This window comes from Anneissia japonica, unplaced genomic scaffold (genome assembly GCF_011630105.1).
Source record: "Anneissia japonica isolate Jap-2015-1 unplaced genomic scaffold, ASM1163010v1 scaffold1147_len264814_cov175, whole genome shotgun sequence".
Taxonomy (NCBI): domain Eukaryota; kingdom Metazoa; phylum Echinodermata; class Crinoidea; order Comatulida; family Comatulidae; genus Anneissia; species Anneissia japonica.
Window position 1 is genome coordinate 142,541 of NW_022697771.1, and position 25,072 is coordinate 167,612.

General features: G+C 34.3%; 2 protein-coding genes across 2 annotated transcripts; both read left to right on the plus strand.

Moving 5' to 3' along the window:
• The first annotated feature begins 697 nt into the window (after nucleotides 1-697).
• Nucleotides 698-11,329, plus strand: LOC117102339 (coiled-coil domain-containing protein 130-like). Its single transcript, XM_033242606.1, has 6 exons — nucleotides 698-854; nucleotides 3,970-4,162; nucleotides 5,679-5,882; nucleotides 7,752-7,924; nucleotides 9,037-9,175; nucleotides 10,417-11,329. The coding sequence occupies exons 1-6, from the start codon at nucleotides 852-854 to the stop codon at nucleotides 10,986-10,988; spliced, it is 1,284 nt and encodes a 427-aa protein (XP_033098497.1). The 5' UTR covers nucleotides 698-851; the 3' UTR covers nucleotides 10,989-11,329.
• A 7,118-nt stretch (nucleotides 11,330-18,447) lies between these two features.
• LOC117102334 (growth/differentiation factor 8-like) lies at nucleotides 18,448-21,869 on the plus strand. Its single transcript, XM_033242601.1, has 2 exons — nucleotides 18,448-19,060; nucleotides 20,772-21,869. Exons 1-2 carry the CDS (start codon nucleotides 18,571-18,573, stop codon nucleotides 21,533-21,535), a joined length of 1,254 nt encoding a protein of 417 aa, XP_033098492.1. The 5' UTR covers nucleotides 18,448-18,570; the 3' UTR covers nucleotides 21,536-21,869.
• Nucleotides 21,870-25,072: the final 3,203 nt, after the last annotated feature.

Genomic DNA, 25,072 nt, shown 5'->3' on the forward strand with positions numbered 1-25,072 from the left:
AATAATAATAATAATAATAATAATAATAATAATAATAATAATAATAATGGTAGACTTAGGGTTTAGAGTATTTTGTTTTTATGATGCTCTTTTCTGTTTTCTGCATTTGTAATGGTCTTTTTATATTTTGAATTATTATGACTTTTGATTGCTGAAATAAAGATTTGAAAAAAAAAATATAGCTCAAATTGTTATAAGGGGGAGTATTATAAAGGGTTCTTTTTTCTTTTTCTTTTCTTTCTTCTTGTATTCTGTAAGTACCAATGTTATTGTCATTTTTATGAAAGGCTAAATAAAGAATGAATAGATAAATGATGATGATAAGGTAGATAATTTTAATGATGTTGAAATTATTATAATGTAGAATGATTATGATGATGATGATGATGATGATGCTGATGAGGAGGAATGATGATGGTTTCTCAGCCTGATCATACAACTATGAACATTTGCAACTTGTCGAAAAAATAGCTAGATAATTTTAAGATAGTACCTTTTTATTCATATGTATAAATAAATAAAACATAAAAAAGTAAAACAAAACACACAAAAAACCCCATTTATTTTTAACCGCATATTTGTTTCTCCCTTTAGATTTATTAGAATAGTCAACGCATGCGTATTATAACAATCGCCGTTTGATGAATCACCATGAGCCAGACCTCTACGTGCTGGATATCACAGCAATGATGAAGATTATCTTCTTCCTAGGCTTAATTCCAGTCGTTTTCATTGCATCAACGTACTGCTTCTTCGGGACAAGCACTTTTCAGAAGTTTCTCGTTTGTAGATCGAAGTTAACGCCGATCTAGATTTAAATTTCTACTGTATTTATCCAGTGAAACTTTAAAATGGTTAGTGTATATATATATATGGCTAATTTTAAGAATGGTCAAATGAAGTGCAAGAGTATAGCCAAGGCCTATCGCGTAGCTAGGCCTAGGCCTATATACTAAACCTTTGTTTACTAACATCCGAATATTTGGCCAAGGCCTAAAAACAGACGTTGAGTCGGCACTGTCAAGTCGGTATTAAGGCTAGGGCCTAGGCCTAGGAGGCCTAGCTTTCTATTTGCCTTACTAATTCTGATAATAACCAAACCTTCATTTAAATTAAATTTATGGAAAGAGAATGTGTGTCTAAAAATTATTTAAAAAATATATAGCCTAGGTAGGCCTACAAATCTCTTAAATTAATCACTGTGGCTAGAGAGATTATGGTACTGTAGGCCTAGGCCTATTTCTACTAAATGTACGGTAAATGGCATTACGTCACCATCACCCAGTGAAGTGCCAGAGTGTGTGTGTCGTCATCTTTCAAGACTGGCATTGCTGATCACCCACTATTCTATGAGCGGTGAAACACGAACGATAGAGTACTTGTTAATTAATAGAACATTAAACAGTACAATACTGTACTTATAGTGTACTGTCATCGGTAAATAGGCGTATGGTTCCACTCAACATGGAGGAAATATTTCATTAAGAGTCATGTCATTTATCTAGACTACATACCATTTTATCAAACAAGGACTGAATCCTGTACCCAACTCTTGGCATACACCTCTAATGCCACGAGAATGAAAGTTGTAGATTTGCGTCCGAAAAATTTTGAAAACACATGAGGCATTTTTTCATTTTTCATTATTCATTATTTTTTTTATAAATGCTGTCCACAAGCCGCGGCATTGGTAATTTTACATTTATTTCCAAGAAACAATGCTTACGGTCATAAATGTATATTTCATATGTAAATAGAGATCAAAGAACGTATTGAATAGAAAGTAAAGATTACTGTGAAATGCAAAGGAACGCTTCAGAGCACACATTTTGGAAATTGAACATACAAGATTTCCTATTGGTCAGAAAGATCGATTTGACCTGTAAATGACCTCAGCAGTGATCGGCGATCATGGTGAGATGTGGCCAGGCCTGCCTTTGCTCGGTGTTCGCGACGAGTGATCAGTGATGAATAGATCGTTTTTTTGTCTGTTGACGACTTAGAAAGTCCGTTTTTTAAAATGAAGTATATTTTTTTTCCAAATAATGAACTTTTAAAAATAATGAAAATTTTCGTGCGGTACCTTTTTAGGCATGCGGGCAGTGGACGCAAATCTACAACTTTCATTCCTGTGGCCTAAGCCTTGCAAATTCTTCGCTTGGACTCTTCAATCGGCGGCCCTGCTTTTTGAGAGAGATCGATCTGGGTGGCATATATATCAGTCATAAACTTATTTCTCCATGGTCATACCAAGTCTGAAGTTCTCAACCCCCAAAATCTCATCTCAGGTTTTAGTCTAAGAAATCTAGGTTATAATATACTCAAAATTAATACTACGCTTTACAATCCAACCAAAATATTCATACACTTTGAATGCACATGCAACTGTACATTTACTCAACTTTATGTACACACAATATGTGAAAAAGACAAGCCAAACCAGTCACTCATCGCAAATCCTGTTTTGGAGATAATGGCCAAAACATGCTGGAATTTCAAAATTTTGGAAATCTATTTTATTGCACTAAACTGACCTTTATATATCTATTCATCATGCTATGCTGTTATTTTCCTCATTTTCAATGTTAAAACAACAATTTTTAACGATTTGGTGATGGTTTCTGCCTAAATGCCTGAAATCGTAAACTTTGAAGGCTGATTTCTCAAATATTATTCTTTAAACAGCTGTATGTTTAAACTTGTGTAACTTCATAACGAAGTGTCGGATTTAAATGATTCTTTTACCATTTTATAGCTCTCATTTTACTGTTAAACCCTGTATTAATAACTGAAAATTGTTTTTTCCGACGAGTGACTGGTTTGGCTTGTCTTTGCCACATATGAAGTTCACGCCGCCACGCCCACCTCAGCCCCACCAGTTAATGGTAAATAATGGAGCCCTCCTTTCGCCCACTGCTGTATCGCCACTGAACTCATGGGTGCAATCTTTTTTTAGCTCTTCCTCTCTTTAACTCAAATTTGTCACCCTCTTTTTTTATTTTTCGGCTTGCCTAAAAGGGGTCACGGGCCCTCTTGGCCCCCTGCTGGATCCGCCCCTGATAAAGTGCTAGTAGGCCTATATAAATCTTTTTGTTTACAGTATATCAGTTTTTTTAATGCAAGTGTTGTCATGTAAACAGAGTAGACCAAAAACTGGTTAGTACCGTATGTGCCTGGGCCTACATTTTTAGGATTCATGCCTTGGTTGATAAGGCTTAGACAAATGAAATGACTCTTATTACTGAGTGGGACCCTACGCCTATTTTTTGGTGACAGTATTATAAGAAAAAACTGTACTCTTTGCCTAGCTAATCATGTGCTAATCAAGTACAATTTTTGCTAGTCACACCGCTCGCCTCACACTGTGGACAATTTGCAATGTCGGTCTTGAGAGATGATGGCACTTCATTGGTGATGGTGACGTAATGCCATTTATCGTACCTTTAGCAAATGGAAGTAGAAATACGGTACCGTATCTCTAGCTACAGCGTAAATTAATTATTAAATAATAAAAATGATTAAAGGAGTGCCAGCGGCTAGCCGAAGACGCGACCTAAAAACTAGGCCTAGGGTAAGCCTAGAACGAGAAACTTTTTTTTTACTTGGTTTAATTTTGTATTTTTAAACCCCATATTTAGTAGATAATATGATCTATTAATATGAGCCATGTTGTAAATTCAAGTTAAGATTATATAATAACTTATTAATATTGATTTTCAGATACTTGAGTAGGTTATCTTTAAAATTATTAGAATTCCACACAAATTTTGCAGAACCTTAGATCTTGACCTGTGTTTTAATATAAAACCAACGTGTTACTCGGTATTTATGATTACAACTGGGCACCCATTTTTCTATAGATTTTCCATGCAAATTTGGTATTTCAGATTCTAAATAAATATTTGTTTCTATAGTATATTATTACAATTAAATGACATTGACAATAATATTCATCAAATTTACTAACAGGGTGAACGCAAAGGTGTCAACAAGTACTACCCCCCGGACTTTGATCCGAAAAAACATCGTAGTCTTGACAAGTATCACAACAGTCATCCGCTGCGTGAACGTGCAAACAAGATACATCTCGGTATCCTGGTGATTCGATATGAAATGCCGTATAACGTCTGGTGTGAAGGATGCGGCAACCACATTGGAATGGGTATGGTGTGTTGTATGCCATATATAGTCATGATGTGGCTATATATGTAAAATATATATATATGGTCATGATGACATCACATCATGACCATATTTAGGCATGTCACATGTTTTTGTCAAAAAAGATTTGATAGTGTAAACGGGGCTAATACAACTCATTAGCTTCAAAATGATGTATCACACTACACATTTGATGTATTTTAATTTTTTACCATTTGGTTTACTAATTTACGGAAATGCCCTGCTGGTTTCACATCCTCCCTAAACTTACGAACAGTTACTATTTGCTATTTAAAAAAAAAACACACACACAATCATTTTTTTCATGGAAAATAAATATAATGATTATCTAAAAGATTTTTGTTGAATACATAAGAAGAGGTGGAAACATAAATGGTTAGTAGATTTATTTCACTTTCTTTATAAATAACAATTTTTAGTACTTACCAGCTTGTTTACCAATAATAAATAGTAAATAAACTCGCCAAAAAATAATTTCAAATCCTGCACGTGAAACCAGCAATTAATTTCAGTTGGCCTAATGAATTTGACAGTTTCATTTAGCAATGAGTAAAAAGCCAGATTTGTTCCTTCTATCTCCCATTCTCTATTTTCCCACCTCCAAATCCACCTCTGTTTACTGATGATTGCAAACCACAGACTAATAAAATGCTATGTCTCTATGAATGATGAATACAGTACTTTGAAATGATAATCAGAACAGGCCAGATCAGCGCTGGTACCAGGGGCCCTGTGGCATTCTGGCACTGGGTCAATTTTTTGGTCCCGGTCGCCAATTCCATTGTGAGGTTTTAGATAGAGGAGGTTAGAGAGGGGGAGGGTCCATACATAAAGTAAGGAAGTTTATGAATATGGCAATTCTAGATGGTCAGAAATGGCACTCACAGACTTTAATTTTAAATATCATTTTCTTTTTATCTTAATTAATAAAAATGTTGACAAATTGAGTGGGCCGGGCGGCTGTACCCTCGCAAACACCCTTTAATCCACCATTGATATAATATGATAATGTTCTGAGGTCGATAACAGAGACACATTATGCTGTTATGTATAAACATAGCCCTTTGAATCAGGGTGCTAATTCAAGGACCCTATGGAGGCCCCTGGGGGTTGTACGCCCTGCGAACCGCCGCTCGAGCGCTCATAGGCGTTACGCCACTGGGCCAGATCAAGTGAGATTAATGCATGTCCTACTAAAGCTAGATTTACACTAGACACGATAACAACTTATCATCGTGTAGTTTATGTTCTTCAACACTGCGCGCATTTATTCAAAAGCAGGGTGTTTATTTGAATAAATACTGTATTTAGTTTTATTTACAGTACAATTTAAATATGAACTTGGATATGCAGTGAATAAAAGTAAAAGGAATATTAAAATATAGCTAAGCCCTCTAAATCGCCTGTGAAAATTGAATTACACTAGATCAAACTAATTTTTTATTGAAATATTCTTAATTGAATATTTGAAATTGTAATTTTGTTTTCATTTAAAGGAGTACGATATAATGCAGAGAAGAAAAAGGTTGGTAATTATTACACCACACCCATCTACCAATTCAAGATGAAATGTCATTTATGTGACAATTATCTAGTGATGGAGACAGATCCGAAAAATTGTGAATACAAGTGCATCAGTGGTGTTCGGAGAAAGAACCAGAAATGGGACATGGAGGAGAATGAGCAAGTGGTACCTGAGGGTAATATTTACTACTTATAAAAGACTTTATCACCATTTTATCAAATGACATTCATTCTTCTGTTTTTTAACTTGTGTAAAAACTGACTTTTGAACTAAAAATGAGGATGATTGGGATGCAGATAACTATTTAATTTAATATTTTATTTAATCAAGTAATAACAAATGAAATATTTGGAAAAAAAAATGAAAATTGAAAATTAATAAAATGAAAATAAATGTAAGAGACAGAAACCTTGCTAAAATAATCAAGAAAAGTGACCTTAATATCAGTAATAGGTCCATACATAAAGTAAGGAAGTTTATGAATATGGCAATTCTAGATGGTCAGAAATGGCACTCACAGACTTTAATTTTAAATATAATTTTATTTTTATCTCAATTAATAAAAATGTTGACAAATTGAGTGGGCTGGGCGGCTTTACCCTCGCAAACACCTTTTAATCCACCATTGATATAATATGATAATGTTCTAAGGTCGATAACAGAGACACATTATGCTGTTATGTATAAACTTAGCCCTTTGAATCAGGGTGCTAGTTCAAGGACCCTATGGAGGCCCCTGGGGGTTGTAGGCCCTGCGAACCGCCGCTCGAGTGCCCATTGGCGTTACGCCACTGGGCCAGATCAAGTGAGATTAATGCATGTCCTACTAAAGCTTGATTTACACTAGACACGATAACAACTTATCATCGTGTAGTTTATGTTCTTCAACACTGCGCGCATTTATTCAAAAGCAGGGTGTTTATTTGAATAAATACTGTATTTAGTTTTATTTACAGTACAATTTAAATATGAACTTGGATATGCAGTGAATAAAAGTAAAAGGAATATTAAAATATAGCTAAGCCCTCTAAATCGCCAGTGAAAATTGAATTACACTAGATCAAACTAATTTTTTATTGAAATATTCTTAATTGAATATTTGAAATTGTAATTTTGTTTTCATTTAAAGGAGTACGATATAATGCAGAGAAGAAAAAGGTTGGTAATTATTACACCACACCCATCTACCAATTCAAGATGAAATGTCATTTATGTGACAATTATCTAGTGATGGAGACAGATCCGAAAAATTGTGAATACAAGTGCATCAGTGGTGTTCGGAGAAAGAACCAGAAATGGGACATGGAGGAGAATGAGCAAGTGGTACCAGAGGGTAATATTTACTGAGCTTATAAATGACTTTATCACCATTTTTATCAAATGACATTCATCCTTCTGTTTTTTAACTTGTGTAAAAACTGACTTTTGAACTAAAAATGAGGATGATTGGGATGCAGATAACTATTTAATTTAATATTTTATTTAATCAAGTAATAACAAATGAAATATTTGGGGGGAAAAAATGAAAATTGATAATTAATAAAATGAAAATAAATGTAAGAGACAGAAACCTTGCTAAAATAATCAAGAAAAGTGACCTTAATATCAGTAATACATTATAACAATTATTCTGATAATAATGAAAAATTGTAATTATTATTGTTTGAAAGAGGCCTTTACCAGCAGACAAGTAATTATGAATAATAATTTTGATAGTAATAATAATAATTATTTTTTTGACAATGATAGTAATAAATAATAGGCCTACTGTTTAATGATATAAATTGTAATGATAATAATTCTGATGATATTAACAAAAATTAATCATAAAGAGATAATAAAAATAGTAAATGGCTTATTAAATTTATTATTAGTATTATTATAATTAATATTAGTAATTTGAAAAGTCTTTTCTTATAATTCTATGCCTGTAAAACCTGGATCAATATGACAACAAATTATTCTTAATATTCTTTATTACTAATGTAATCATAAAAAGTTGGTAACAAACATTTCCGTCAAATTATTTTTTTTTACGATGCAGACAAGGAAGAACTGAAGAAGAGAGCTGCAGATGCGATGAACAGACTTGAGCATGGAGTGAACGATAAGAAAAAATCAACATTAGTTATGCCAACATTAGGTCAGCTGGCAGATAGACAATCATCCTGGAAGGATGACTACGAGCAGAATTCGATGCTACGACGTAAATTCAGGGTATGTTGAGCAGGCACAGGTTAAATGAGCAAATATGGGAGTCATTAGTGTGTGTGTACATGAGATTTTGTTGGGTTGTTTGTTTTTTTGCATCTGAAAAGGAAAATTGGTTCACTGGGGTTAAGTTTATCTCTAGGCTTGATGCCAATTATAGATGCATACATAATATGATGAAAATTTCCATGTTGAAATTTCTACAAAACTTAAACTCATAATGACGATGGACATTGATAATAATTATACAGTGATGATGAGAATATTAATTATTCCACAATGAGAAATTAAGGATGAAATTATTGATATAATAATGGTGATCATATAGCAATAGCAATATTAGTTATCACAACAGCAATAATGATAATTGTATTTACAAGAAAATAATAATTATAACGACAATGGTAATAATAAGACAAACATAAACTTCATGTAGCCTTAACCTAAGTACAAATCTTAAATATTCACAATCAGAATTTTTTTTTTACCCAAAAAGACCCTAAAAGTACATGTATATGTTTTAAAAAGTCGCTCTTAATAAGCTTTAAATAATTAATTAGATATGTTATCCAGTGATGTATATAGGAGTCTCAAAATAGGGGACTGACATAAGAGGAGGCTCGATGTTTAAGTAAGATGGCTCTAGCTTCAGCATTTTTCAATGGGGTGGGTGGAGGAGGCCAACTGGGGTGAAAGATTTTTTTTGGAGTGCACATCTGGGAAGAGGGCTACACCGCTGACTTTATCATGTAATTCTAAAAATATAAGTTGCTGATCAAACTTCGATAACACAATAAACTTGTTTTTGACTGAATTCTGAAAAAAGATAATTATTAATAGCTATTACCATTATCAGTCCAAGCATGCACGATCTAATAGCAACAGACCATTATTCTTGCATGCAGGTTAAAGGTAAGAACTTAAATGCACAAATTAGGAGATTAGGAAATAATTGAATCTTATCATTTTATCATCATGTTTATTGGCACAACAGACTCAAATTTTTAAAAGAAGACTTTGTGTATTTGAAAATTTCACCATCTATTGTCCATTGTGAAATTGAGAATTAGTTGCATTAGGGAAAGAACAAATGATGAACATTAACTGATATTTTGCAGACTGAGAAAAAGGATCTTCATGCAAGAACATTAGCTGATGGTAAGCTTCTTGCCAAGTCCTCCCTGGATATTGAACTTGTGCCAGAGACAGAGGAAGATAAACAGTTAGCATCTCTTATGAAATACAACGTTATACAGTGTAGGTATTATTTGAGCCTTTTTTACTGTCAAGTCAATTTAACTCTGGTTTCTCTGCTTAAGTTTCTGATTAATGTTTCTAGTCTGATCTGTGTTTTGATCTAAGAATAATCATGCATGTATAGAGCCCTGTCCAGGCTATCTAATTTTATTTGACAAAACCATGTGACATGCCTAAATATGGTCATGATGACATCACATCATGACTATATATAGGGGCACATCATGACTATATATGGGCATACAACAGTTTGGTAATCTGGACAGCTTTACCAGCCATGGAATCAAGTTTAATGAGGCTTTCGGTAACATAATTATTACTTTTATCTGATTTCCTCAAATTATCGTTCACACCATGAATTATTCTGTGTTAGTTCGTGGAATCAGAAACTTATTTTTCATTGTTTGTAGTTCTTGAATACAGTATTGTTAATTTCTTCAAGTCTCTTGCGGTTTATTTGTTCTGAAGAACAGCAGTGCCTATCACTTCCTCATGAAATGATGTTTAAAAAGTTTACTAGCAACATTTTGTATTTGTGAAACAAAATGGGCTAATAAGCATTTCTTCACAATCCACAACTTCAGTATACTATTACCATTACTATAAATATTTGTAGGGTAAAATATTATTTCTATAAATTTATACTCAAGTGAAAGGTTAGGCACGCAAAACTTTTAAGAACCACTACAAGCTCGCTCCCGACCCCACATGTCTTCCTCATAATGACAAATCCCTAGTTTTTAAGCAAATCTAATTCTGTCTTCCTTTTCATCATAAACAGTATTCCAACTCTTACTAAAATTAGATGCATATGTTGAATGTAAATGTCAAAGGCATGGAATTGCCACATGATGGAAAAACCAAAAATTGTTCCATTTTACAGTTTCCACAGTTAGGAATTCCAGGGAATCTTGTGTCTAATAAAATGTATTTAATATTATTACAGAAATATTTTTCATTAGATCATGTACTATTTGTTTAGTTTCTTATGCGTTTGTTTATTATCCAACATAAGTAGATTTTGAGGACTTAAAGACAGCAGTGAGAATGATTAATGATAATACGAATGGCATTAACACATGTGAATGATCCCACTAAAGTCGACAGCACAACCCAGACAGTCATTGACTAAATATAGAATAGAATATCCATTTCCAAGTCTGTTAATAAATTACTTTCCCATTTATTGAACTTTTTCCATAAACGGTAGCTTAATCCTCACTCCTGGATTTCTTTCACAGCTTTTGATGAAAAGCAGAAACAAAAACGCCAACAAATACAAACCAAACCATTGTTTTCATCTCAGAAAACTGGACCAAGTCGAAAAACTGATACACTTCTTGGCAGAAATAAAAGTCTTGTTGAAAGCCTGGGTAACAAAATGTTAGATTCGGTGAGCAAAGTCTCGTTTAGTACGTCTCCAAATAAACGACATTACGCAATGTCTGATATTGGTGTACGGAAGAAGAAAACGAAGCAAACTGAGACAATTGGAAATGCTCACACAGATATTTCAGTTAAACTTGAAAAAGATGAAGAAATAAGGACATTTCAATCAGAAGTAACGCATGACGATTTGTTAGATGTAGATAAAGAGAAGAACTGTTCAGAATTAAAAATTAAAACTAGACTACCTGAAGAAAAACCAAAGACCAGCTATGAAACCTCCGACAAAACAAAATCTAGTGTAATATCAGAAGTGCATTCAACAAAGTTGATTGATTCAAATGAAAATACGGTACTCTCATTAAAGAATACGACTGGAATACTTGTATCATGTGACTATGGTAGTAGTTCAGGCGAAGAAGTATGATTGCAGAGGTCCCAAGTCTTTGGGATGTCGCTGGAGTATCCCGGAATTCAGGACAGCCTCTTGCACTCCCGCAAGCAAGCCAGAACTTTCTGGACGATAACCTGCAAATTCATATTTGAATGTTTTCACTACTGTATTATCAAATGTCTCACAGAACTAAGTGCCGTTGGGTATCGCCATTCATAGCAAAATAACATTAGGTATGTTAAGAAATCTCATTTAACAAGTTCACCCAGAGGGAATTTCTTCCAACTTGGAACCCCTGTGATTGACACTAAACCCTGTAAGATGCAGCAACCAGTATTATATAATAATAAAATAAAGAGAAAATATTTTTAAAATTGCAGTTTAAAAGAGTATCTTATTATTTGCATATATTGTGTTTTTGTAATCATTTCGATTAAGAACACCCTGCCCCCCCCCCCCATAAGAGGAGAAAAAAAATTTGAAAGTCCCTTTGAAAAAAATTGTGTATTGTTTAGTTTTTGGAAATACCGTACTTCAAAGATGTACTATCCGTCATGAGGTAAATTGTTTAATTTGTATATTTAAGAAAGTTATTAACTTAAATTAAAAGTTTGAATGAGAAAAAAAATCCTCAGTGAATTTTCGGACAGTTAAATGATAACTTTCCTGTATTCATTTGCATGGATCCTTAAATTGGCTAGTAATCAATTTAAGGATTTTTGTAGTAAAAAGTCTAAATCAGTGAAAACATTTTTTTATCTGTTTCTCGTTAATCTCTGTCGTCTTCTGCTCTTCTTGTTCCTCATGATCTCCATCCCATCTTGGTTCTCTCCTTTCTTGCCATTCGTCTTCATGTTCCTTTGGTCTTTCAATGCAAAATTGTAGTAGTTCCCTCGGTCTCGCCTCGACGTAATGTTCATCCATTTCTCATCGTCTATTTCTGATTTCTTCTTTGTTTCGTAGTTTGCTGTTTTCAACACTTTATCGGTTGTCAATCATTGTTTCTATCAGACCTTTAGTATCTATCTTAGTAATGCATTCAATTTCCCCTCGGCTTATCTAGACGGTATAAGATAAATAATATAGTAATTACTATATCGTAGACAAAGAGATCAGAAAGTTCGAGCCGTTGGCGTTACAAGTCAGACTGTCGTCATAGCACACTTTTTCTTAGAAACTACTTCCGTAATATTCAACCCTTGTCTGGACATTTACAGATAGCCTTTTTTTCTACATTGGTAATTCGTCTTTCTGGTATTTTTTGTTTGCTGAATATACAAGGTTGTTGTGCATTGCTTTCAATGCCGTAGCCAGGATTTTTAAACGGTGTGGGACAATATCAGGGTGGACCCACTTTACGCGTAAATTCAAATAATGTGGACACATTTTCCTAAAAGTTGGCCCATTTTACGCAAAAATATGAAAAATCTTTACCCATTTTCTAAAAATTTACCCATTTTACGCAAAATATGAGAAATTGACCCATTTTGTACGAAATATGAGAAATCTGGGCACAAATCTTAAAATGTGGACCCATTCTTCGTGGACCCAATAGAAAAATTGTGTGGGACTGTCCCAACTGTCCCAATAGCTGGCTACGGCATTAATTGCTTTCACAAGATATCATCAATACGAAGTTTTCCTATGTTAGGTAGGGGTACATGAGCAAATGCCTGTAGCTTAGGTACGGTCCACAGTATGTTTGGGCCTGTTTCAAATAAAATTTCATTCATACGTCAATATAGTGCTGTCCAATTGAAAGGGCTTAAAGAAGCCAAAACGACATTTCTCTTTCACCGCAATTTGTTAAAGGTTCTTACTCATCACCTCCCTGAAATTACAAGTGTTGCCCACACAAACCATTGTTAAAATAGGGCCGTAGCCACGAAAATTGAAGTGTTCAGGTTGCGAGTGAAGCGAGCACTGAGGCTGGGGACGCCAAGGGCCCCGTCCGGGGTTCAGGCCCCGGGAAAAATTGCTATTTTTCCATTGTATACACCAATTTTAATGATGTTCTGTAGTAGTAATCTAATACATAGTTTAAAATATTTTTTTTATAAAAATATATTTTTTAAACTAACACCAGAGCTATAATGAAGTAAAACAATAAAAATACTAAGTATCCAAAACAGGCAGGTTTATTCAAGACTAGCTTGTTACAGCATTGTTGTTATTTTAGTATTTTGCCTGTTAACATTGACAAAAATCTAATAGGCCTATTGAAATCCTAGTGAAATGAAAAATCACATTGCTATGACACTCAATCAATACATGCAGGCGCGGATCCAGACCTTCGCACCGTTCGCCATGGCAAAACTCAGGGTGAGAAATTAAAGGACATTTAAAAAAAATAAAGTGATTGCTGTGCCTGGTGTTCTGGCAAATTCCAATTCTTTCTGTCAGAAATGCCACCTACCTCAACTAATACAAAAATACAGACAATAATGCAATACATTTCTGCACTGTCTAACTACAGTATTAATTAAAATGAACTGAAATTAAATCGGCTGCGCGATATACGGTTGAGTTTTTTTTTTTTTATTATTATTTTATTTTGATTTATTTCACGATGTATGGTTAATCAAAAAACAATCACAGGGAGAGTATACATGTGCGTTGATCTTATAACCTTATTGGAAGGCATATATAATTTTATTATATTTTGTTATTTTAAAAATCACAGAAGACAATTTTGCATATTTAATTAATTTCCTAGTGAAAGTAAAATCACACCTATCAAGTTTGGTTTTGGTCAGGGTACAATTGTTGAAAGAATTGCATTATTTTGCATCCCGGTTAAGAATAAGTTATATTATGACCAAGTTATTATCATAATATGAATTTTAAACTGTATACATATCAAAACTGTTATGTTTAAACTTTCCTCGTCGGTGCGTGCGTAAAACGTAATGTCTTGAAATTTGGATCTAACATGTGCATAATGATATTGATAAACAATCGAAATTCTCTGTACTATATTATGCTAAACATTTACAGAGTGGACTTCCTTATGTTGTGGTCATATTAGACTGTAATATTATTATTAAAGAAGTCCACTCAACAAACAACATAACGCATCAAAGTTCTTAGGTCAAAGTTTTCACGTCGTTACATGCATAAAACGTGATTTCCTAAAATTTGAATATCTGAGATTGACAGTCAATAAAAATTCTCTGTACTATCTATACTAATTTAAGGAGTGGACTTCCTTATGGTTGTAGAAAATATAAATGTATATTGAGCTATGCAAAGTTTAGAAGTTTAGAAGTTAAAAGAGAGGACTAAAGACCATTCAACAAACAACTTCCTTATGATTTAAGAAAAAATAAATATATATTAAACTAAGCAAAGTTTAGAAGTTTAAAAGTTAAAAGAGTGGACTTCCTTATGTTATGGTCATATTAGTCTGTAATATCATTAAAAAACATTCAACAAACAACATGAAACATATCAAAATTATATTCTAGGCTAAACTTCCCACTTCGGTGCACGAACATTTTTGGGATATATAAGATTTACATGACATTTGAGAATGAACTAAATATAAAATCTTAAATATTTTATATTTTAATCAGTTATAATTAATTGGTTATAATGTAAAGCCTTTCAAACCCTGTCTCTTATACACATCTAGATGTGTATAAGAGACAGAGTCTCATTGATAAAATTTTATTGTATACAAATTAAATATTATTTTATTAAATAAATAATACCGTACATTTGAGTATGGTATTACAACATAAAACATATACATATCAAAGTATTAGGTTGAAGTTCTCATCTCGGTGCATGTATAAAACGTAATTTCCTAAAATTTGGATATCTGAGATTGACTTTCAAAATTCACTATATACTAATTTACCGAGTGGACTTCCTTGATTTACGGAAATATATATGTATATTAAGATACGCAAAGTATAGTAGGTTAGAAGTTTAAATGAGAGGACTTCCTTATGTTGTGGTCATAAGACTGTAATAATATCATTAAAAACCATTCAACATAAAACATATCAACATTAAAGTTAAACTTTCTACTTCGGTGCATGAATATAACGTAATTTTGGAATATATGAGATTTACATAACATTTGAGAATGTACTAAATATAAAATCTTAAATATTTTATATTTTAATCAGTTATAATTAATTGGTTATAATGTAAAGCCTTTCAAACCCCTGCAGCACTAAAACTGCGATCCAACAGGAAGTGAATATTAAATTTTCATTTAATGTAGGTGTTTTTTACATGTTTTTTTTATTTGTATTCTTTTTATTTTGATTTTGATTCATTTGTTGTATGATTCATTTGTTGTATTTTCCACAGACAGATAAATGAATGCCTGAACTGATAATATTTTATGGGTTTCATATTACTTTCTATACAAACTAAATATCATAACTATTGTCAGACTGTGTGCATTAAACCTGTCTCTTATACACATCTCTTGTTACTCACAACATTGTTGTTATTTTAGTATTTTGCCTCTTAACATTGACAAAAATCTAATAGGCCTATTGAAATCCTAGTGAAATGAAAAATCACATTGCTATGACACTCAATCAATACATGCAGGCGCGGATCCAGACCTTCGCACCGTTCGCCATGGCAAAGCTCAGGGTGAGAGATTAAAGGATATTTTTTTTTAAATAAAGCGATTGCTGTGCCTGGTGTTCTGGCAAATTCCAATTCTTTCTGTCAGAAATGCTAATACAAAAATACAGACAATAATGCAATACATTTCTGCATTGTCTAACTACAGTATTAATTAAATTGAACTGAAATTAAATCGGCTGCGCGATATACGGTTGAGTTTTTTTTATTATCATTTTATTTTGATTTATTTCACGGTGTATGGTTAATCAAAAAACATTCACAGGAAGAGTATACATGTGCGTTGATCTTATAACCTTATTGGATGGCATATATAATTTTATTGTATTTTGTTATTTTGCATATTTAATTAATTTCCTAGTGAAAGTAAAATCACACCAATCAAGTTTGGTTTTGGTCAGAGTACAATTGTTGAAAGAATTGCATTATTCTGCTTCCCGGTTAAGAATAAGTTATATTATGACCAAGTTATTATCATAATATGAATTTTAAACTGTATTATTAACTAAGACCAATCAACACATAACATAAAACATGTAGGTCTACATATCAAAACTACTATGTTTAAACTTTCCTCGTCGGTGCGTGCATAAAACGTAATGTCTTGAAATTTGGATCTAACATGTGCATAATGATAATGATAAACAATCGGAATTCTGTGTACTATATTATGCTAACATTTACATGGTGGACTTCCTTATTTTGTGGTCATATTAGACAGTCCATTCAACAAACAACATAACACATACATATCAAAGTTCTTAGGTCAAAGTTTTCACGTCGTTACATGCATAAAACGTGATTTCCTAAAATTTGAATATCTGAGATTGACAGTTAATCAAAATTCTCTGTACTATCTATACTAATTTAAGGAGTGGACTTCCTTATGGTTGAAGAAAATATAAATGTATATTGAGCTATGCAAAGTTTAGAAGTTTAGAAGTTAAAAGAGAGGACTTCCTTATGTTGTGGTCATAGACCCTATTAGGCTATAGTATGACTAAAGACCATTCAACAAACAACTTCCTTATGATTTAAGAAAATATAAATATATAAAACTAAGCAAAGTTTAGACTAGAAGTTTAAAAGTTAAAAGAGAGGACTTCCTTGTGTTATGGTCATATTAGTCTGTAATATCATTAAAAACCATTCAACAAACAACATGAAACATATCAAAATTATATTCTAGGCTAAACTTCCCACTTCGGTGCACGAACATTTTTGGGATATATAAGATTTACATGACATTTGAGAATGTACTAAATATAAAATCTTAAATATTTTATATTTTAATCAGTTATAATTAATTGGTTATAATGTAAAGCCTTTCAAACCCCTGCAGCACTAAAACTGCGATCCAACAGGAAGTGAATATTAAATTTTCATTTAATGTAGGTGTTTTTTACATGTTTTTTTTATTTGTATTCTTTTTATTTTGATTTTGATTCATTTGTTGTATGATTCATTTGTTGTATTTTCCACAGACAGATAAATGAATGCCTGAACTGATAATATTTTATGGGTTTCATATTACTTTCTATACAAACTAAATATCATAACTATTGTCCGACTGTGTGCATTAAACATTTGACTACAATAATGCCGCCAAATTCTCAACCGTAACTCAGGCTACGGGCCTCGCTTGACACTTCACGTCAAAGGACCTGTTAATTAACCTTGCATAGGAGCCTATCATTACCTAGCTTCCTCCTTCTCATCATCATCTTCTTCATCATCATAATTATTAATTGTCCATAGTAGAGTAGGGAATAGCTATGAATTTAGAGTGTATTCAATAATGGACGTCTCATAATGCACGGAAGTGTATTTCAAAGCATTTAGAAAACAAAACGTTTCGAAGGAAGAGCCGAAGATCTCCTCACCCAGCCCACCCCACTAAAATTTGTCTTCCAGCGACAGAACAAGCTAGCTCTCTTCTCATGACCCTACCCATTATGGGAACACATCTGTGCGATAGTCGGGGTAAACTCTGGACCCGCGCTTGACATGTATTTAAGAAAAGTGCTCAAAAAAGGTATATTTACAATATATTTATTTATAGAATTAATGTTGCATACTAGAACTAACAGGAATAAATATACAGATAAAGTCATTTTTTGTCAGTTGACTAGGTAATTTAGTGAAGAAATGAATGTAAGTACATCCTAGGCAAGTGTGTAAGGGAACCTTTATAGTCTGGTTTTCTGCAATAGCTCACTGTTTGTAGTAATTGACCTACTTGATTTGGATAAAAGCTAAGCCCACAGAGACATTGAATTTAAACTGACGAAAAAATGTATAGCTAGTTTCTTAATCACTCATTATAAATCTTACACTAAAGAAAATAATTTAAAACTATCATTAACCGTTCACCACAGAATTCAGAGACAGGGGGCTCCTGAATCAAGAGGAAGGAGGTTCAGTCTAAATATACAGGTGGAATTTAGCTTTTTTTTTCCTATTCAAGTACTAATCAATTAATTGTGGTCTGTCAAAATGTGGTCAGGTTGAAACCTGACCAACCGTATTGGTGGTTACGGCCCTGTAAAATAATAATTTAAAAAAAGGAGGCTGTCAACGCAATAAACTAGCATGTTTTCAACCCAAACTTGATTTTTGAAAACATGCTAAAGGATGCACTTGAAAGAGGTCCTAGTATTTGAAAAAGGTCAGATAAGGCACCGTGACAAATTTAGTTCACTAAAGAAATTCTAAAAGTCTGGGAAATATGCCTCCGGACCAACTTATATCCGCCGCTGCTATTTTTTTTTGTAGGATTCAAGTTTTCCTCCCTGTTGTATTATGAAGCATATCATCTGTCATTCGAAATTACGCTCGTTACAAAATGACTTCATATGACGTTAATGTATCCATCAACCGATGATCGTCTCTGTTCGTCTTCCGGATATGAAAGTGTAAATTTCTAAAACACCGAATCATCTGAAACCGATTGATATGATTGATTGGCAGTCTAAGTGGAAAACTATAAGTAGGGTGTTATCGAATGAAAATAGTCTATTCGATTCGGAATTCAGGAGATTGTGGAACCATGGGCGCTGTATCTAGCTCTCAATTATACCTGTTGGTTATCGGTTTCGTTTGCATCGCGTTGAGCAATGTTTTCACTTTACCCGCAACTTCTAGCCCATCGCCTACCCAACAGTTAAGCCTACCAATCTCCCAACACAATGGCGAAGATTACAGTGAGTCGGAACAGACAAATACCGGTTGTGTAGACGGTGAGAAAAAAGCTGAACACAAACATCTAACAGCCAAAGAAGAAATGCAACTGCGTATTGAATTGTTTAAATTGAAAATACTGCAGAAGATTAATCTAAAAGAGGCGCCAAATGTCAGTAAATCATTGCATGAATTTCCGAAAGTACCACTGAATAATTTTAAGAAAACTATTGTTACTGTGAATGACAAACCGGTAGAGAACAACGCTCAAAAAGGGCAAAGTGTAGAAAGTGCCGCCATTCTAGCTGACAAAAGTGAGTATTTGCCTTTTTTTTTCAATTTGAAAAAAATCTCTGACAAAAGGAAATGTATATTTCCTCATAATAACCCAGTTATTAAAATACATATAGTTATAGTTGAGATGGGAGAATTACGGACTGGGACCTTGACATCTAGACAGGTGTGGTAGTGGGTGCAGTTTCACCCTGGTGAAAACTTGGCTGTCAGATAATCCCATTCTCTTTTCTTTAGGGTTTCATAAGCTATTCATCTTAGGTCATGTCATATCTGTTTCAAGTTAAGTGAGTGGCTTCGAAAACTAGTAATACTAAAAGCCTCTAATCGGATTCACTACAGATGGGATCTGAGTAAGACTGGAGTTCAAATCTTTTTATTAACACAGACTTTCTATTTAAAAATAATAGCATTTGAAATTTGTTTCATAATTTCGGCACAATTGTTTATTCAAAGTTGGCCTTTCTCTTCAACGATCTTGTCTTGTTATTTCAAATGTTTTAAATGATGATGAGGATGTATCATATATCTGTGTTCCGCCTAAGAATAATAAGTATTGTATGCTCCGTACTTACGACTGAGTGTGAAGGAATTTTTTTAAATGAATATGAATTCAATGAAATTGTGGCGTGATCAATAACATGTCCTCATGCTACCAATGTAGGATTTGAAACGACAAAAAATGATATCCGAATAAAAAAAAAAAACACATTTAAATTAAATATTGAAATGTATGTAGAAACATAAATTCTACATAGTAAAAGGGATAGATCCATGGTAAAAGCTTTGTTTCCATACAATCGTTACACCCTATCGCCGATAGCTTTCGGTGATGCTCATTGGTCTGTCGAATCGGGGAGCCTTCCCAATTGCTTGGGGGACTGCTACGCAGTACAGCGACTGCACTAAAAACAATGTAACGACAGTGTAGCGATTTAAAGGAAACCAGGCTTAACTGTTGAAGATAATATCTGTCAGAGTTAATACTGGTCCAATATTAAATATTGACCACAGGATCGCTACACGCTATCGCCCACAGCTTTAGTTGAAGCTCATTTCCATACAAACGCTCACCGTATCGGCGACAGTCACCGAGAGTTGTCGGGAAGGTTAAACCTGGTTTGCATTGCAGACGAATCGGGGTGCCTTCCCGATTGCGTCGGGGCAAATAGCAATTGACCCTGATTCGTCTGCAACGCAATCGGCAAAGTTGAAGCAGGTTCAAACTTCCCGAAAACTGTAGTCGATAGTGTGAGCGATTGTATGGAAATCGAGCTTGATGCTGATTGGTTGGTCAAATCGGGAAGCCTTCCCGACTGCGTCAAGGACTGCTACGCACTGAGACAACTATAGCAATTGCTAGTTGTCTCAGGCTACGCAGTACAACGATTGCACTGGTAAAGCTCGGTTTCCATACAATCGCTCACCCTATCGGCGACAGTTTCCGACAGCTGTCGGGAAGGTTGAACATGGTTTAATTTTGCCGATTGTGTTGCAGACGCATCAGGGTGCATTGGTAGTTGGCCAGACGCAATCGGGAAGGCACTTCGATTCGTCTGCAACCAAACGGCAAAGTTGAAGCAGGTTCAACCTTCACTGAAACTGTCGGCGACAGTCGCCGATAGGGATAGGGTGACCGATTGTATGGAAACCGAGCTTAACACTGTAGCGATTTTAATGAAACCAGGCTTAAGAGGAAATTTATTATGACTGTCAGTTGTTTTCTTCCAGTTTCCTCTGATTTGGTGTTTGGTGCATTGTCATCAATTGTGACATTTAAACTAAAAACAAGCACTTTACGTAGCTACGACGAAGTGGTTAAGGCACAGGTGTGGATCTTTATAAAACCTACAACACTCCGACACAACTATGGTATCCGTGTTTCTACTGACATCGATGGCAACGTTGTGTACGCAGATGTACTAGATTCGCCTACGACGAACGACTGGGTATCGGTCGATCTCACAGAGCAAATGCATCGCTGGATTCTTCGTGTAAACGAAGGCATTGATAACATGACGGAAAATGTAGAATATACCGTTTACCTTGACGTTCCGACAATTTCGTTGGGTTTCACTAAAGACGAACGGCCTACGTTGATTATTTCTGGAAGGCAACAGGTTAAGAAAAGAGAGTCTAGAAGTACGGCATCTTGTTCAGATGACACGAGCCAGTGCTGTGTCCAGCCTCTTACAGTTACATTCAGTGAGATCGGATGGGATGAATGGATCATGGCACCAGACTCTTTCAGTGTTAACTACTGCAAAGGACATTGCGATGACTCCAACAGTGCTTTGTATAACAGTACACTGGCATTAATGGGATACGCCAGACACACTCCAAACAGTCTCCAGCTGAACAGTTGCTGCGTACCATCGGTTCTCAAACCTCTTCAGGTCATCTACCAATCGGACGCCACTGATGTATCTGGTGCGCCGGTGTTCGTTGATATTATTATGGATGACATGATAATCGAAGAATGTGGCTGTATGTAAACAATTGCGATCAATACCCTGGCAAATTATCTAACTGAATTTCAGAATATGCATAGGCTTATGTGATTATGATTTAGTTCAGTTTTCATTTTCTGCAAGGAAAAATTTTTTTTATCGCAGTGCACTATTTTTATGACTATTATCTTGCATTAGCCTGATTCAATGCCTACTGCATAAAATCATGCCAAACACAAAACTGTCCGATACGGTAGTTAGTTTTTTATGGCGGGCTGACCTTTTGGATTGTTTTTTAGAAAACTGTAAATGTCTCTCCTAAAATTCTCCCCCCCTCCCCTTGCAATAATATTACTTCCTTAATATTTACCGAATTATAGCCTAGCCATTGCAAATTACTCTGTGATAAAAGAAGCATTTGCGATTATTCAATTAAATAATCAATAAGTAGGCCTAAGCTAAAAACAAATATAAAGTCCTTATATAATAATGAAAGAAAACTAAAAACAGTATTATAAAGATATGTTGTCACGTCTTTGTCTTGCTAATAAGAATAAATAATACAATTCGATATTTTAATTTCTTATTCTATATATTTAAATGATTTATACAATTTTTTAATTGAAAATTAGAACTTTAATAATATTAATATGTTTACCAAACTGAGCCATAATTAACACCGCTCATATATCCAATAAATTGTCTTGTTATAAATTATATTGAAATTATTTTTATTGTAAAAAGTATGTAAATCTGAAAAAAATGAATTGCTCTGAGCTCATTGGATAATAAATAAGCCAATTCGTAGTTTCAGTTGCGCATGCCCATATCACTGTCAATCGACATAAACAGACGTAAACACAACGTAGGTTTATGTCCATTGACCTTGAATACGGGCATGCACAGTTCAAACAACAAATTGGCTTATTAGCAATTTTCTGTTTACAATACCTTTAAAATGTTTTTTCTAGGTTTATCACAGACAGTAAATCTTGAATTGATAGTTAGAAAAAGTAATTTACCACTTATATTAAAGGTTTACAAAATGACACTATTTGTCTTTGGTTTCGGACTACTAAATAAACGTGTGTGCTTTGCATATTACCTGGCAGTTTGAATATTTTGTGTGAATTTTAATTTTTTTTTTCAAACGATAACAAATTGTGTTATGTAAGTATATGTAATTGGCCCATGGGTATGATAATGTGATATATTATGACATTATCCATACACTGTATGGACAAGTAACACGTATTTTTCACTGAAAACTTCATAGTGTGGATAAATCTCAGTGCAAATTAATGTCTCTCATCCGAGGAGGAAGATATTCTTCTTCCCAAAGATACCAAATTGGAGCCTACAAGACACAACAAAAAAAAAAAAACACACACAACAACTCGCCACTCCTCTTCCGCCACACACACACACACACACACACACACCCACACACACACACACACATACAGACCTGGCAGTATAACACTAATTTATTATGCTCGAAAATAACATGCGCGAAGAGACGAGGAACATGTGTTTTATTTCATGTAGCCTTAAACATTCTAGTTAATGCACGTTTCCGGAATTTTAATTCAACTTAACAACTGACCAACCAGAACGAATATTTATTAGTCAGAATCCCATGCATGTCCCACAAAAAAACAAAAAAAACAAAACACTCAAGTCGTTTAGAACTTTAGTAACAATTTCAGGGACGGGGCTCAGCGGGAAAGTCAATTTCCAGTTTCGGTAAAATAGGACTTACAAACTTGGGTAAAATTATACAGTACCGGTACTGCATCTCGAGGAACATTTTGTTAATTTGCATAATATTCCAAGAAAACTTTTAAAGTATCACCAGAAATCTCAATACTAAGTTCTTATTCTTGTTAATTATTTCACATACCAAATTAAATTTAATAATAAAAGGTGGAGAAACCTAGGTAAAGGCTTTATTTTAGTTAAATTGGATAACATTGGACCATTACGTATTTGGAATAAATTCTCAGCATGATGAAAAGCAATAAGAAATAAAACTGTTGAGGAATGACCATTAATTTAGGACTAAGACCACCTACTCTGAACTTAAACTTGTCATTATTTGATTTGATGACTTTACTTGATCTCTAAAATGCAGTGAATACAAACCTCTTTCTTAGATTTATTTCACAAACTTTTGCGTAATCTTGCTAACAGACATAGGCCTACAAACAGCCTGACAGCCCGACAGACATACAGAGATTAATGCATTACCTCCTTAGCGGAGGTAAATTACTATCCAATCACAGACTAAAGTAGAAGGACAGCAATAATCAAAACAGTTTGATATAATTTCCTACTGAAGTTTATTTACAAAATGTTCCCCAAAATATTTAAGATCCTTTACAAAGAGTTATCACTTGAGTTAAGGGGCAGGCGTTTAGCTTATGAAAAGCGGAGACATTGGCAAAATAATGTCGAAGATGGACGATTTACGTAAGTAATATCTGGGGCCACTTTGAACATCCTCGAGAGGAACACTAGAGAGGGATGCCCCCTCCACTGGCGCCACCCCTGACGTCAGAGATATGGCATGTGTTGAGAGGCCACGTGATTCAAATAATGAATGCATTTTGATTATATTGAAGATAGATATAGTATTTTTTTTTCTGTAACCAAGACTTTAAGCCTGGTGCTGCCCTCTTTCGTAATTTCGAATACAGTATCAAATGGACAGTCCCATTTATTACTGTTGCAAAAGTTACATAGCTATCTTTTCAAGCTAATTGGATGAACAAAATGGTACCGATAACGGTTATATGAATTATTTGACACATTTAGGCCTAGGTTGAATACTGAAAATTGTTGCGCATTGTTGTGCACTAGCCTATAGATCCGTGTGGATTGATTAAACGGTGGATAAGTTAGTTAAAAGATTGATTGATTGGTTGTTCGTTGATTGGTTGGTTGATCGATTGATTGAACAGACTTAAAATTTTGTTTCAGTAAGAAGCGCATATAAACCTCAGTGGCGAATCCAGAGATGTCCGAAAGGGGATCGAAAGGGGGGCGGGGTAACCCCAAAAGTGGGGACGGTCGAGGTAACACTACCCTATGAGGTACGGGGCATGCCCCCGCGAAATCGTTGTTTTCTAGACACACGAAAATAAGCTCTAATGCGTTTTGGGCGATCAATTATTATTTTTCTTTTTTTCCCTTACTTTCCAAAAAGTGGAAGGGGCCAGGAATCCCCTCCCCTTAAATCCGCCAATGAATTTAGCTACGCCTACATTAGATTATATACATGATATTAACATCGCTAATATAATCCGTGACGGCGCTACGGGAGAATAGGGAATTTCCCTAATTCCTATCTTTTCAGCATGCCAATCAAATTATATTTTAATGTCCATGCAGAGTAGATTGACTTCCTAAGGAGACAAGCAGGCCTAAATGACAGGTCTATATTTAAAACAATGGCTGATAATAATAGGCCCCATGGTCTGATCACAGTTGATGCTCTTACGTTTCCTGATACACGATTGGCTTGCTATGTGCGTTAACAGAGGTCAAGTCATGCACTTTTGTAGCAAATGTTTATTATAT